The 16,344-nt window shown below is 40.3% G+C and overlaps 1 protein-coding gene across 1 annotated transcript in view; it reads left to right on the forward strand.

Moving 5' to 3' along the window:
* Window positions 1-16,344, forward strand: part of Ap2b1 (adaptor related protein complex 2 subunit beta 1) — a 118,068-nt gene that overhangs the window by 56,162 nt on the left and 45,562 nt on the right. Inside the window, exons 15-18 of the mRNA XM_036195554.1 lie at window positions 7,047-7,088; window positions 7,888-8,034; window positions 11,673-11,818; window positions 14,937-15,066. Coding sequence (XP_036051447.1) covers window positions 7,047-7,088; window positions 7,888-8,034; window positions 11,673-11,818; window positions 14,937-15,066 — 465 coding nt within the window. The remainder of the gene's footprint in view (window positions 1-7,046; window positions 7,089-7,887; window positions 8,035-11,672; window positions 11,819-14,936; window positions 15,067-16,344) is intronic.

The following is a 16,344-nucleotide window of genomic DNA, read 5'->3' on the forward strand; positions in this document are numbered from 1 at the left end:
AGAACTGACTGCTCTTCCAGAGGTTCCCGGGTTCAATTCCCTGCACCCACACGGCAGTTTACAACTGTCTATACTCCAGTTCCAGGAGACCCGACACTCGTGGCAAAACACCAATGCACATAAAATTAAAAAATAAATAATTAAAAATCCCACGTGTGGGCTACAACATATATATTGTTGGGTGGTGGTGGCACACACCTTTAATTGTAGCAGTCAGGAGGCAGAGGCAGGCAGATCTCTCTGAGTTTGAAGCCAGTCTAATCTACAGAGTAAGTTCCAAGACAGTCAGGGCTACTCAGAGAAACCCTGCCTCATAAAACAAAACAAAAATAAGTACACAAATCAAACCTTTTCTGACAATAAAGTATAAATTTATTTTAAAACAATTACTTGTTGCACATATAATTTCAGCATTTAAATTTTTTTATGTTTTATATGTATGGTTTGTCTGCATGCATGTAAATGCACTGTGTATATACCTGCTACCTGCAGAGGCCAGAAGAGGGTGCTAGATCCCCTGGAACTGGAGTTACAGATAGTTGTAGGCAGACAGACATATAGGTGATAGAATCCAAACCTGGATCCACTGGAAGAGCAACTGCTGTTCTTAACAGCTGACACCTGTCCTTCTCCAGTTTCACTGTTTCTTAATGATCAAAGCAAATCTGCATGTTAATGAGATGGATATTGTTTATTTTTATGTAAAAAATTACTCTTGGTTTAATATTTGATACTTCATCTTTAACACTTTTCAGAGTTGATAATTATTTGTAATTTATAGTTGTTAATGCTCAGAATGCTGTTTTCTCATAAATACATAGTACAAAAATGGCAGAAGTATATTTAGGGCCACATCATTGTTGGAAATTCTGCCCTAATTCCAAGCCAAAGTTCATTTAATGATTTTTTTTCTTTTAAATAGAAGTCAGTGCAGCAACTCAAAATAGATAATACAATACAGAGATACATTAATTTGATACTTTTGTGGTAAAAAAAAAAACAGATGGGAAAAATGTTAAAAGTTTTTGTTTTCTGTAATTAATCCATGATGTTCCAATAGGAGCAGAAAACTCTGTACAGTTCATAGCAAATAGTAACATCCAGTCTGAGCTGGGTGTTTGAGCAGTATTGTTGGCTGTGAAGGGGCATGACAGACACCATGCAGTACAAAGGTCAGGTATTGCTTGTCCAGAACCAAAATTTCAGTGAAGTCACATGATACAACATGGGTGAGAAGTGATTCATTACGCATTTGATTTTGAATTAAATTTAATCATTGCATGTTTAGAAACGTTGACTGTTTCCAAAATTTTCATGACCCTGTATTCAGCTACGTGGTTCAAAATTTGTGTTCCAGAGTAGAGCCAGTTGCACCTAACTTTGATGGATGTCCTGTGGAGTACACAGGACAGTGAGTGTGCTTTTGAAGCTATAGGATAAACATGACTGATTTATCACCTTGTGGTGTTGGTATTGCTTAATGGTGATTAATGAAAGCACAGAACAGACGGAGATGTTAGAACAGAGAATTTAAATTACTTAAATGTTTAAGACAAAGCATGGCTGGCTTCTCCCAGATGTCTCTGCATTGCACCTCCTATGACTGTATCATGTGCCTTTAGGCTAATGTGTCATTAGGAGGTGCATGAGCATTGGACAGTTAAGGACTGTATTCCTTTGTGAAAAGAGAAACTGGCTAAGTTCATTGACCTTTCTTACAGTTTTAGAAACAGGTAGATGTGCTCTGGAATGGCCACGGGGTGGGAGTGGGGTAGGGTGGTGATGGTAAACTGGACCCAGTCACTGCTTCTGTGTGGAATTTTTTCCCCTTTTCAATCAGTGGCTGTCTCTGTTAATAATATGCTTTTGTTTTCTTTTCTTTTCCCTTTGAGTTGAGCAGATTCGTTCTTTAATAGTCTCCTTCAGTCCTCTCTCTGTGTTACTCTTTTATAGTATGTGGCCATTCAAGCCGAGCTGACATTTCCCTTTACTGTCTAGAGCTCATGTGGCGCTTACTTGTGGTTCAGACTTCTGGCCTTGCCTGGTTTTGCTGCAGAGCTCATGTAATGTGCCTAAATTTATTCATCTTGTAAGTTACAGTGGAATCATTGCTTTCTGTCCAGTTCCTGGATTAGTTCTGCAGTGACCTATTACTGTGTAATCCAATGTTAACTCCAGTCCTCTCATTAAGCATTACTTTAGACATGGTGGAGTGACCACTCCTTGACAGTAGCCAAATGTTAATTCTATTCTTAGTACCATTTAATGGCAACAAATCCTGTGGTTTAGATTGGGGAACAGGGAATTACACTATCTGTTGAAAGTATCAGTTAAACTTGTTGAAAGTTTTCAGCATTTGAGATGTTCTTTTCCATAGCTATACATTCTGGCTCATGCCTGTGGCTCCAGGATGCAAGATGTATAGCAAGGCTCTGTTTCAAAACAAAACAGAAACCACTCCCCTCCCCTCTCTGAGATTGACACCTCTCTTTCCTTCTTCCTGTATTCTGATTTAGTTGTTCTGTAATTGACATTATTTTCTTCATGGAGAAAAATCAACCTCAGTAAGGCAATCCTAGGAACAATAGGATGTGAGTTGTGGACAATTTGAAGAGACATTTAAAGCACAGTATCTGGACACCTAAGATAAAGCCTAAGAGTACTGGGCAGTGGTGGTGCATGCCTTTAGTCTCAGCACTTGGGAGTCAGAGGTAGGTAGATTTCTGAGTTCAAGGCCATCCTGGCCATCCTGATCTAGACAGCAAGTTCCAGGATAGACAGGACTACACAGAGAAACCTTGTCTTGGAAAACAAAAACAAACAAAAAACAAAAACAAACAACAGTATATGGACATCTAAGATTGGGACACCAATTACTTTTTACTCCTGGCTTTCATAGAAACCTGAATTTTATAAGTTGTGGTGTGATTGATTTAGTGTAGGATCCTGATAAGTATGAGCTCTCACAATACTCCCTACTAGATGAACTTCATACTAGCTGTTGAACTAGAGATAACTAATGTCCCATTAAGGTCAATGTATAATAACTTTTCTAGGCATTTTTCTTAGTTATCTGCTTCATTACATTTGTCACTGTGGTAGGTAGATAAGACCATGTCTTGGGTTGCTTCCATCCTTCATGATCTCTCTGTATTATATTAGTCACTGCCTCTCACCCCTAATGAAGTGTTAATCTAATTAGTCCTTAACAATTAAAAAAAAAAAAAAAAAAAAAAAAAAAAAACGGAGTCAAATATCCGGGTAAGAACCTGAAAGATCAGAAAAGGAGGGAATAGCTGCCAGTCACTTCCTACCTCTACCATTCCTCAGTCCAAAGGGGGGCCCGAAGATCCTCTCTCAGTCCTGCCTTACTACTTCCTATCTCCTCTTTGTCCACAGTCCTCCAGACCTCTGTGGTTAATTTTGGTCAGCTAGTGGCTAGCTCTGCTGTCTGACTCCAAGCAAGCTTTTATTTGTCAGAACACAAGCAAACATACAACACCCTAACATTTTGCTACCACCTTGCCATATTCTCAGAGAGGAGAATGACCACCCCTTGGAATCTTTTGTAGTCAAGAGGAAAAACAAAATAAAGTCTGAATAAGTTACAATCTAGTTTACTATCTGGGAAACATTAGGCTTTGTGCTTTTCCTTTACTGTGGGTATAGCACAATTAAGATAACCTTTGTATTTCTGTGTGTCATATCTTTTGGGCCTTATGTGTATCAGATCCTAGATGATTTATTTGTTCTTGATTCTAAGTGGATTGTAGTATAAAAAAAAGATCATCAAGATGGTTTTTCTTTTCTTTTTAAATATATTTATTTTTATGTGTATGGTTATTTTGTCTGTATATATGTCTATGTACCACATGCATGCCTGGAAGAGGGTGTCAGATCCCCTAGGACTGGAATTGTAGACAATTGTGAGCCATGTGGGTGCTTGGAATTGAATCCTTGTTTTCTAGAAGAACAGCTAGTGCTCTTAACCACTGAACCATCTCTGCAACCCCAGATTGTTTCTTCTGTGCTTTCAAATAAAATTGGTCAATGTCATGGGGAAAGATGGTGTTTAGATCTTTTCCAGCTAATATTCTCATAATATTCAAAGATGAGAATAAAAATCTAAGGAAAAAACCCACAATGAGTTAGGCTTGGAAGCATACACCTGTAATTACAGCACTTGGGAGGCAGAGGCAGGTAGATCTCTATAATTCAAGGTCAGTGTGGTCTACATAATGATATGTTCCAGGCTGCCAAGGGCTACATAGTGAGACCCTGTCTCAAAACAAGAACTACAAATGGGTTTTGTGTTAGTTACTTCTTTCATCACTGGGATATATAAAATACCTGTTTAGTACATCATGGCCAAGAAAGCACAGAGTTCATGGCAGCTGGAGATCAGGAAACAGAAAGCAGAACTGGAAATGGTTGGGTGTAACCCTCAAGGCTTTCTCTAGTGGCCTGTGCCCCCAAGTCTCTACGGCCTCCCAAACACCACCAGCAGCTAGGGACTAAATGTGCAAAAATCCAAGCCTGTGAGGGATGTTTCAGATCCAAGCCACAGTAGGCTTGATTTCCTTTAGTCTAAGTATCACCAATAACTATATCTTCTCTGTGCCTTTTATTGAATATTTGGTAAAACTATTACTTTTTTAATATGTTTTTCCTTCTCAGCATATGCTAACCAGTTTGATAAAGAATTCTGTCTTTCAAGCTTGGGTTGCAAACCTGGCCAGAGGGAGTGGTTTGGGAAAGGGAGAATTAGCCTATTAGGAAGTCATAAACCACATCAACATTAGGGCAGATGAGATGTTTTGTAGAGCCCCTTCCCTGGATTTGTATTTGGCTTTCCTTTCCTCCCTTAGAAAGGAATTCTCTTTCTGCTTACATTCTGACCTTCATTTTATATAGAAGTCAGCTCTAAAGTCATTTTTTAACATGAGAATCTTGTCTGAATCCTAATAATTCTCTACTATGGTATTTTCAACCCTGGCTGAATGTACATTAGAGTGAACAAGAAGAACTACTTCAAATGCCCAGATGACACCTCAGAAAAGCAACCATTGTCTCTGAGGATGAGATTGGCAGTACAGCTAAAAGCTTATGTGCACACACAGATGGTTTGATTTGTTTTGTATGTAAGGTTGAAAGTAGTCATGGTTACTGCTGTATAACTAAAATAGTTATTAATACTATTTAAAAGTTTGAATGTTAGTCTCAGAAAACACCAGATTTTTGTTAACAGGAAAATTAAAAGATGTTTGCAAGTTATATTACCTTTGTAAGCTTTTTTGGTTCAACTTTTAAAAGCAAAACATGTATCTGCCTTGTGTTTTCAGCCTTTGTGGATGCTGTTGAGAAACGACCCATCCTCTTTTTTTTTTTTTTTTTTTTAATTCCGCTTTACCATGCCTTTGAATCTTCACTTTATTATCCTCTAGGCAGAGGGAGGTTCTTCCTCCAGAATTTCCTTTTCTACTGAGTTATCTGTACAGGTTTGCACTGTTTTCTATCTTTGCCAGTCTGTAAAGCCTGCCCTGATTAATCTGTGATCCTTTCCGTGCTTAGCATCTTTTCATGCCTTGCGTGCAGTAAATGTTACATATGTTGTTTGTCTGAATAAAAAGAATACCATGCTTTTCAGACATTATGCTGCAGATACATGTCATTCTAGAACCAGGGAGAGATGTGCAATGTATCTATTTTCTATTGGCTTTGGCACCTTTTCAGTTACTTAAGTTGTTGGTTGCAATGACCTTTTTATTTGATTAAGTATCTGGCTTCATCCAATGGCCCCATTAAGTGGTTGGTGAGAACCACATTTTAGAAATGTTGGCTTGGCTAAAGCACCTGCTAGGATTGTTTTCCATTTTAAATGAAATAAAATTTTCATAGGCCTCACTATTTTTGAGTATAGATTGAATTTTAGGTTTTGACAACGTCATTTTATATACTACTCTCCGTTCAAAAAGCAGTCTAATTTTGTCTCTACTGCCACCCCAGCACAATGATTTCTAAATTATTACCACTAAACAAGAAATATTGCAGCACTTTTAGATTTTTTTGGACAAACCATTTGGTGATTCACAGAGGGTTGTAGATATGGTGAGAGCTAGGAAGGAAGCAAACACAGAACTGCAAACATCACCCACAAAAAAGGTTTAGCTTTGTAAATAGTTCCATTAGTGTGTGTATGTGAGTGTGTGGGTGTGGGTGTGAGTGTGTGTATATGTATGACCAGCTAAACAGCTCCAGTTTTTCTTCATTGATCTTGTCATGGAAGACAAGACTGCCTTCAGGGTGAATTGTATATGTTATAGAGCCCTGAGGGGAAAGAAGTAGGACTAAGAGCCTGTGGAATTGTTTGCCTGTCAGCTAACCAATTAGTCTAATTCTCTACTTTGCCTCCTTTAAAAGACGGATTCCATATAAATCACAGCATCTCTCCTTAGAGGTACTGACTGTGGGAGGCTTAGGGCGATGCATGCCTATCTTTCTGTACTAGCTGTTTTTCCCCCAAGGAGTACTCTCAACTAAAAACCTTTTATGTTCCACTGGTAATTTTTGAAGCTTGAAATTGCAACTCAATACTGGTTTGGTTCCTATCATCTCAGTAAGGCAGCAGGTTTTGTAGGTTGAAGCAGTATTGGTCTTTCTTTGCTTTCCTCCCCCGCCTTAAATTTCTTTGTAAAGGAACAATAATGCTGCCTAGGCTTAGAGCTCTTTAGAGTATACAGACACTAAATCTTGTTTGGATTCATGCCAATGAATTGGGGTAGAAAATTGGATGTGAAACATCCCTACAATGTCCCAGCTACATTTTCCAAGTTTTGGCTAAACTATCATACCCTTTCATTCCCACCGCTTGGTTCCCTTGGAACATGTTTCTTGGCGAGCTAGAATTCCTTAGGCTTTGGGAGACAAGTCAAATGGCATGTATTTCCAATGACTTGGTAGAACAATTTACAGAATCTATATGGGCATCTAGTACTTAGCTAAATGAACTCTACCTCTCTCTCCTCTCTCTCCTTTCTCTCTTTCAGCTTGGCAGTGACCTTGGCGGGGGCATTGGAGGAAGTCCGGCAGTAAGTGCCATCTGTTTTTCACCATGGGAAGCTCTGCCCTGTCTGGTGCTCTCCTTCACACGGTGTCGGAGCGGCCACCACTGCTCTCCAGCACTGCACCAGCTCGGTAGCAGCGCACGAGGGGAGAGAGAGTGCAGGGCTACTTGCAGTTTGGGGTCATGTGTGTTCTAGGGACTTCTTTAGGGATTGATGCTGTGGTGCCTATAGAGATCTTTGTGTTTCTGCCATTTAAGAGCTGAAGGAAATGGAACCTCCCATCTTGACTGCTTTTATGCCCTGGTGTCCAGAGGAACTTGGATTTTCTGGATTCGTAGAGGGCATTTTCCTCATAGATGAGTTCCTATGGGTGTGAATATCATCTCCCTCAGAAGAGCTTTCTGCTAGATATTAACACCCACATGGGAAGTTAGACGTGGCCCAACCCAGGTGGGAGTGGAACCACTGTTTAAGTTGGGTGCTTCTCCCTCATTCTATAGACACAAACTCCTCTTTTGTTAGGGTACCTCTAGGCCTTTTGCACAGAATCATGGAAGCTAAAATTGGAAACAAACAAGACAAAATCTTGGATCACTGTGTTCTTGCATCCTACCTAGTACTGTGCCTTGACAAAGCTTCTAAAGCATGTTTATATTTATAATCATTGGTGAAAAAAAAGTAATTGAAACAGTATGCTGATTGGATTCTTACAAATATTGTAACTGCAGTGTTACTAATTGATTTACCAGTACTGTTAAAATAAGTAACATTTTAAGAACAATTAATCTATTCTTTCTCATGTCTTTCCCTTTTTTTCCCAAAGGTAGGACAATCCTTCATCCCATCATCGGTGCCTGCAACCTTCGCTCCTTCACCTACTCCTGCTGTGGTCAGCAGCGGTTTGAATGACCTGTTTGAGCTTTCCACGGGGATAGGCATGGCGCCTGGCGGCTATGTGGCTCCTAAGGCAGTAAGTAGTTAGAGTGAACAACACTTTTTCAGCAGACAAACCCTAGATTACTTCTAACAAGTGTTACTTTCACTAACACAGGGGTATAGCTCTTGTTCTGGAGGATCTATGAGGAACTTAACCATAGGAAACACCATTAGACTTAAAATGAAAATATTAAATACTTGAGTATGGGCCTCGTATTTAGAGACATCTAATTTCTCAGCATTAAGGTATAGCTGGTAAAAACCCGGTACATCACTTTACAGTCTATCAGCAAGATAAACACATAGTAGAGAAAAGTGTTTTGTTTTGTTTTTTAAACTTTTTCTTTGCATTTCCCTTCCTTACTGATACTATATATGGATTCTAGGGTACAATTCCTCAAATTTTATTTTCATGGGTTTTAGTATACCTCTTTTCTTTTGTATCCCAAGCTCAAACTCATGACCTTTTTAATCAGTCTCTAGATGCTGGAATTAGAGCAGTGTGCCACAATTCTATACAGAGAATGATCTATAATTTAGCTGTGCTTATAGTTTCCAGTGAATGAATTTATTGATAACTATGTAGCAGGCAGAAGTGAACGAACAGATAGACGGCAGAACATCATCACATCAGGCACCTACAGGCATCTAGTGGAGACAACCGGGGTAGCACAATTGGGAGAACCAGCAAAAGAGCATCATCAAACCAAGTGCTCACAACTGCAGAATTGATTGAAATAGTGAGGCTGGAGTTCATGACTGAGAGATCTCCAGGCAAGCGGAGCGTTTTCTCTAGATGAGTTTCTAGCTTCTGGTTTCCAAAGCAGGTACTTTTATTCCATGGGAGAGACAATAGTAGCATCTGTTGGAAATAGTTTGCCTTCTTCTGTTCATTCTCAAAGATGCAGTGTTTTAAAGATCCTAAGCCGTTTGCTGTTCTTTTCCTCTTAGAGAGGCAGGAGGCCAAACCGCCTAGGACAGGGAATTTGGGGGGACATGTGACAGAAATGCTTGAGTCTGAGACAAAGCTGCCCTCACTCCCAGAGTTCACTTTTTACAAACACAATGCATGCCAGCTTACCAGTGCAGTTCTGATATAGCCACTGGGTCCCGCTTTAGTGCTCCTCTTTAGAGTTCTTATTTAGCTATGCGTTTTAGGACCCTTCCAGTCTCAGTCCTGCTCAATGTCACTCAGACATACATTGAAGATGGGAACTCATAAATGAAGTTTCATTTAGGCTCTTGAGAGAGGTACTAGCCAGTTAATCTGAGTATAGTCTTATCTTTCTAAGGAGCAGCATCCCTGACTTCTTTCTTTCCCTATCTATTTCTCCACAAGGAATCCTGCTGTAGCAATGAACACTGGTTATCTGCTGAGAGTCATTCCTTGTGTGTGTGTGTGTGTGTGTGTGTGTGTGTGTGTGTGTGTGTGTGTGTGTGTGTGTGTATACACAAGGAATTTGTGTTTTGCTATGGGTATTGAGTATAGCCATTATATAGCACAATCAAAAGTAGACTCAGAACTAAGCCATACTGTTTTGGCACAGCTTTGTAGGTTTGTTATAAGGTCTACTGTATTGGATATAATTCCTCACAAACTTTGCACTTTAAACAGTATCCAAGAGCTGTAGAGTTGGCTCAGTGACTAAGTATTTGTTGCTCTTGTAGAGGGCCTGGGTTTGATTCGTAGCAATCATATGGTGGCTCACAGGTCTATACTCCAGTTCCAGGAGATCCAACACCATCTTCTGATTTTTGGGGACACCAGACACATCCATGGTGCACAGATATACACGTAAGCAAAATACTCATACACATGAAATAATAAAGTTAGGGGGCTAGAGAGATGGCTCAATTGTTGAGAGCACTGATTACTCTTCTAGATGACTCAGGTTCAATTCCCAACACCCACATGGGAGCTCACAACTGTCTGATTCCAGTTCCTGGGGACCCAATGGCAAAACACAAATCCACATAAAATAAATACATTAAAAAATAATAAAGTTAATAAATTTTATTTTATAATAATAAACATTTTAAAATATCAGTTTTTTGTGTTTTTGATTTTTTTAGAAAGTTACTATTGCCAGGTAGTGGTGACACATACCTTTAATTTTAGAACTTGGGGGGCAGAGGCAGGCAGATCACTGAGTTCCCAGCTATCCAAGGTTACACAGTAAAACTCGGCTACACAGAAAAACCCTGTCTCAAAAAAACAGACAGATATTGATTGATAGATTATTAAAAAAATATATATCAGTGTAAAAACTATACCTGTGAATGACCAATTGAAATAATTTACATAATATTAAGCCTTTTCCTATTCCCATTTTTTTTAAAGATTTATTTATTTATTATGTATACAGTGTTCTGCCTGCATGTGTCCTTGCAGGCCAGAAGAGGGCACCAGATCTCATTACAGATGGTTGTGAGGCACCATGTGGTTGCTGGGAAGTGAACTCAGGACCTCTGGAAGAACAACCAATGCTCTTAACCTCTGAGCCATCTCTCCAGCCCACTGTTCCCATTTTCTCCATATATAGTCACTATTAACTTTCTTTGTATGCTTTCAAAACAGAAAGGAAAAACTGCATGTTCCTATATATTGTATTCTCTGTAAAAGCTAGTCCCAGAATTTGCTGCTTTACATAATTTTGTAATTAATCACATTCTGTTGAATGACTATATTCACTAGATTGATAAATCAGTTTATTAATTATTCTGTTAACGAGCATTTATATTATTGCTTGGTGCTTCCTTCATTCTTTGTTGTGATGTTGTAGAGAACATCCTTGTATATCCTGGTATCTTTTTGTAAGAGTATCTATAGGGCAACTTTGCAGTTGGCTTCATCATTTCACATTTTAAAATAGACATCACCATTCTGCCTTCTCAAAGGGTGGTGTCAGATTATTACAACAAATCATAAAGAGAACCAAGTCTCCCATACTCTCCCTTACCCCAGGAAGCAACTGGTGTTTGGTTTTATATTTTCTCTTTTCAGTGTAGTTGGGTAAATTATGATTATTCACAACCCATAAACTCTCTAGCTAGGGGTCATAACAGCTCATACACTTTCTGACTTTTTTAAGTAGCATGAATCAGAAATATTAGATTCTGGGGCCAAGGATATATAACCAGCTATATAGAGAAAAAACATTTAATTAACATCAGAGGTGTTAACTGTTTGTCAGAAATGGGAATAGATTTAAATATAACATAACATATGGTCCTTGCCCTTAATAGAGTGCTGACAATGTTGGAAATGTCTTGAAAGATTACAGTCATGCTATTTTCATTAGTAGATTCAATTTCTCCCCTTTAAGTCTCTTTTCAAGCCTAACAGGAACATGGTACTCATCAGAATGTTTTTTATTTGTGTAAGCGTTTGGCAGCAGTACTTAAGACAGTAAAATGACCAAATTGAACAGAAGATAGAAAAAATATGCCAATTGCTCATAGACTTTTATTTTAAATTGGCTCTTAAATAATTTAACATGATCTCAAAATTCGAAAAAATACTACTTTATTCAGAGCCTTTCACACAGACTTAGCGTTTGTTGTCTAAAAATCTGCATAATTTCCCAGGGGGTGGATTTCCCTTTATATGTTGGGAAAGAAGCAGAATGGAGGTAAATCTTCCTTCCTGGGCTTTGTGCTGTGTTTCATCAGGTCTGGCTACCTGCAGTAAAGGCTAAAGGCTTGGAGATCTCAGGCACATTCACTCACCGCCAAGGGCACATCTATATGGAAATGAACTTCACCAACAAAGCTCTGCAGCATATGACGGACTTTGCCATCCAGTTCAACAAGAATAGGTAAGAAGTGCACATCCTAGGTTTGCTGTTGAGCAGTCATGTGCCTTGTACTGAGTAAGAGAGTGCTCCATTCTGTAGGGCAAAAGCCCCAGCTATAAACCCTGAATGTAAAGGAAGCTTGGCTCTGTTCAGTCGTCAGCTTCAAGGGCAAAATTATGCACTCACCTAGCATACACAGAGCCCTGGGCTAGATTTCCAGCAACACTCACTCAGACAGACAGACAGACAGACAGACACACACACACACACACACACACACACACACACACACATGGGAGAGGGGAGAGAGAAGCAAAATGTTTTTTGTTGTTGTCGTTTGATTTTTTTTTTTTTTTTTTTTTTTTTTTTGAGACAAGATTTCCCTGTGTGGCCCTGGCTATCCCGGAACTCACTCTATAGTCCAGGCTGGTCTCGAATTCAGAGATTCATCTGCCTCCTAAGTGCTAGAATTAAAGGTGTGCAACACCGCACCCAACCAAAATGGTTTTTAAAAATAAATTTTGCAGTCAAATCAGGCATGATGACACATGCCTGTGATCTCAATACTCAGAAGGCAGAGGCAGGAGAATGGGGAGTGTAAGATCATCCTTGGCTGTACAGTAAGTTCAAAGTCAGTCAGGCCGACGTGAGACCCTGTCTCACAAAACAAAACAAGACAAAACCAAACAAAAAACCCTAATCAATAAATGGGCTACTACCCATGTAGTTCTCCAAAGAAGAAGCACAATGAAAAATGGTAATGTCGAACTATTCGGTGTCCTTAGCTATTGGGGAAAATAAATTGAAACCATTATTGAGAGTCTATCTCATCCAGTCAGAATGGCTACCAGGAAAATGACAAATACTGGCAAAGAAGAGGTACCATTCATTGGTGCTACTGGAAGTGGAAACTCATTCATCTGGAACAACAACAACAAAAACCAGAGTTTGCTGTTATCCCTCTGTACTGACCAGACAGGTTATTAAGCTAGTGACATAACATTAATTTTCATACTTTGCTCTACAAAGTGAATATTCCTTGTGATCCTCTTGTCCTATCCACCCAAGTACTAAGGTTAGTCACAAAAGAGATTCTTAAATCTTTTTCTGAAAGATTATGTATGGAAAAAATATATATATCTTTATGAGATACTTATCAAATCTGTCCCTCCTGGAGAACATGGTCCATTGCATCAATTAAGCAGGGCTCATATGGGCTCACAGGGACTGAAGTGGCAAGCATAGGGCCTGCATGGGTCTGCACCAGGTCCTCTGTGTATATGTTATGGCTGTTAGCTTGGTGTTTTTGTGGGACTCATGACGGTAGGAGTGGGTGTGTCCCTGACTCTCTTGCCTGCTCTTGGGACTGTTTCTTGTTGGGTTGCCTTGTCCAACCTTGATATAAGGGTTTTTGCCTTGTCTTATTGGATCTTATTTTGTCGTGTTTAGCTGTTGTCTCTTGGAAGCCTGTTCTTTTCTGAAGGGAAATGGGGGGTGGGGAGTGGATTCTGGGGGAGATGGTAATTGTTGGGGACCTGGGAGGAGCAGAGAGAAAGGAAAATCTGGTTAGGCTGTATTGCATGAAAGGAGTTCTATTTTCAGGGTTTTTGTTTTTTTTGGTTTTTTTGTTTTTTTTCTTTGAGCTGAGGATCAGAACCCAGGGCCTTGTGCTTGCCAGGCAAGCGCTCTACCACTGACCTAAATCCCCAACCCTTCAGTTTTTTAAAGAAAATAAAAACTGTCCCTCCAGCAACATGATACACAGAAGAATCTTTCAGAATTATAGATAGCATCAGCAATAGTTCCTGCCCATTGTCTCCCTTTTCTTTTTTAATTTTAATTAATTTATTTTTATTATATTTTTTCATTTGTTTTACATACCAACCAGTTTCCTTTCCCTCCTCTTCTCCCATTCCTTTCCCCACATCACATCTGTGCCTCCACCCCATCCAGTCCTTATCCATTCAGAAAGGGACAGGCCTCCCATGGGAGTCAACAAGCATGGCATATCAAGTTGAGGCAGGACCAAGCTCCTCCCTTGTTATTCGAATCTTAGATGATCTTTTAATAAAAAACCCAGAGTCAGATATTAGGGTAAAAGCTGAAAGATCAGAGAAGCAGAGCAAGCCACAGCCAACCTCACCTCGTCAACTCCTCAGCCTATCCTGTTTCCTCAGACTGAAAGCTTCTGAGTCCTCACTAGAAAGGGTCTCAGCTGAACTGCTTTAGTTCCTGTTTCCTCACACCTTATATACCTTTCTCCGCCCTGCCATCACTTCCTGGGATTAAAGTCGTGTGTACTTCCCAGTACTGGGATTAAAGATGTGTGCCACTGCTGCCTGGCTCTGTTTCCAGTGTGGCCCTGAACTCACAGAGATCCAGACGGATCACTGCCTCCCAGAGATAAGATTAAGGGTGTGTGCCACCACTGTCTGGCCTCTATGTCTAATGTAGTGACTGGCTCTGTCCTCTGATCCTAAGACAAGTTTATTAGGGTACACAATGTATCACCACACTCCCCCTGCATCTTGGTTTTGCAAGGCATCCCAAATGGGGAATAGGTTCCCAAAAGCCAGCTCATGTGCTAGGGACAGGTCCTGATCCCACTGCTAAGGGCCCAACAAACAGACCAAGCTACACAGCTGTCACCCACATGCAGAGGGCCTAGGTTGGTCCCATGAGTCTCCCTAGCTGTCAGTCCAGAGTCAGTGAGCTCCCACTATCTCAGGTCACTGTCTTTCTAATCCTTGTAATGGAAATAGTAGGAAATTTTTGATACACGCAGTGCTGGAGCAGGTCAGCTGAGCACGCTATTTCCTGCTATTCCTTCAGTCTAATTGTCTTGAAAGTTATTTTGGGCTGGAGAGATGGCTCAGAGGTTAAGAGCACTGACTCTTCTTCCAGAGGTCCTGAGTTCAATTCCCAGCAACCACATGGTGGCTCACAACCATCTGTAATAAGATCTGGTGGCCTCTTCTGGCAGACAGAACACTGTATACATAATAAATAAATAAAATCTTAAAAAAAAAAAAAAACATTTAAAAAAAGGTTATTTCATTATGGTAAAGCCATGGAAACCTACAGGTGTGCAAATCCTGCCTCTTGACTAACGTCTGGGTGTTCCTCCTCTTCTTTGCAGTTTTGGTGTCATCCCGAGCACTCCCTTGGCCATCCATACCCCACTGATGCCCAACCAGAGCATTGATGTCTCTCTGCCTCTCAATACCTTGGGCCCAGTCATGAAGATGGAACCTCTGAACAACTTGCAGGTCAGAGTTTTCCTTCACTTGCAGAGTGTTTGTTAGTATCTTGCTGATGTTCCTGTGTAAAGTGAAGTCGCTCCTTCTCCATTGCTATAACAAAATACCCACAAACAGAGGCTTATTTAGCTTACAGTTTGGCAGATGTAAGAGCATGGTATTTAACATTTAATCCATCTGGTGAGGACACTTTGACTTCCTTTTATCATGCACAGAATTGTGGTAGATGACATGTGACACAAAAGTCACAGGGGCAATAATGGAAGCAAAGGAGAAGCAGAGGCAGTAACTTTTTTTTAAATCAAAATTTACTGTTCCAAAACCTAGAGAGACTCTCACAAGAACTATTGTAATGTCTTGAAAGGGCCAGCATTCCTGGTGACCTCACTCCTTCCCACTAGGCCATTCCCTATCTCAGCTTCAGCATGCTAAAGACCCATCCTCCCAATGTGAAACCTGTAAGGAAAGACCTCTTATGATAAAGTTGGTGACAAAATAGTGTGAAATTAACTCAGTTGAGGGAGACTGACTCCCTCCCATTCCCCCAGGGTACTCTTGAGTAGGGAGAAATGAGGAATTTGTAGATAAGAGGATAGAGAGAGAGACGGATAGAAAACACAGGCCAGCCTCGGGAGGGCCTGGGTCCAAACCCACCAGCCCCTTCAGTCTCTACTAAAGGGCTTTTTAAAGGAGTGCCCAGGAGAGCAAAAAAAGGCCTCTCTCAGCACGGCCAAGTGCAGACCATCCCAAACACCTGGTGACCATGCACGTGGTCCAGCCATCCCCTAATGCAGCCCTGCTGTGTAAAGCAAGCTCAGATCTCACTAGGAAACCGTTGTGGGCTCCCACACTCTATGGTGAAGAGTTTTTATTTTATTTTAATAAACAAAAACCAAAACAAGCTGTGCAATGACTTAGAGGTACTTACTTACTCAATAAACATTTTAAAGTTTGTTTCTTTAGAGTCTCATTTATCCTAACTTGACTGAGATTAACTTTGAACTTCTGATTCTCCGGGCTCTCCCTCCTCAAAATGTAGGATTATAGGCATGCAGCACCATGCCTGGTTTTCAAAGAAACTGGAGGCATGACTCCACAGTTGAGAGCACTGGCTGCATTTAACAGAGGACCAGGTTTGGTTCCCAGCACCCACATGCATCACACAGCTGTCTGTAATTCCAGTTCCAGGAGACCTGACACCCTCTTCTGGCCTCTGTAGGTGCTGTACACACATGGTACACATACATGCATACAGGCAAATACTTATACACATAAAAGTAATAAATC

The sequence above is a fragment of the Onychomys torridus genome, chromosome 8 (assembly GCF_903995425.1).
Source record: "Onychomys torridus chromosome 8, mOncTor1.1, whole genome shotgun sequence".
Taxonomy (NCBI): domain Eukaryota; kingdom Metazoa; phylum Chordata; class Mammalia; order Rodentia; family Cricetidae; genus Onychomys; species Onychomys torridus.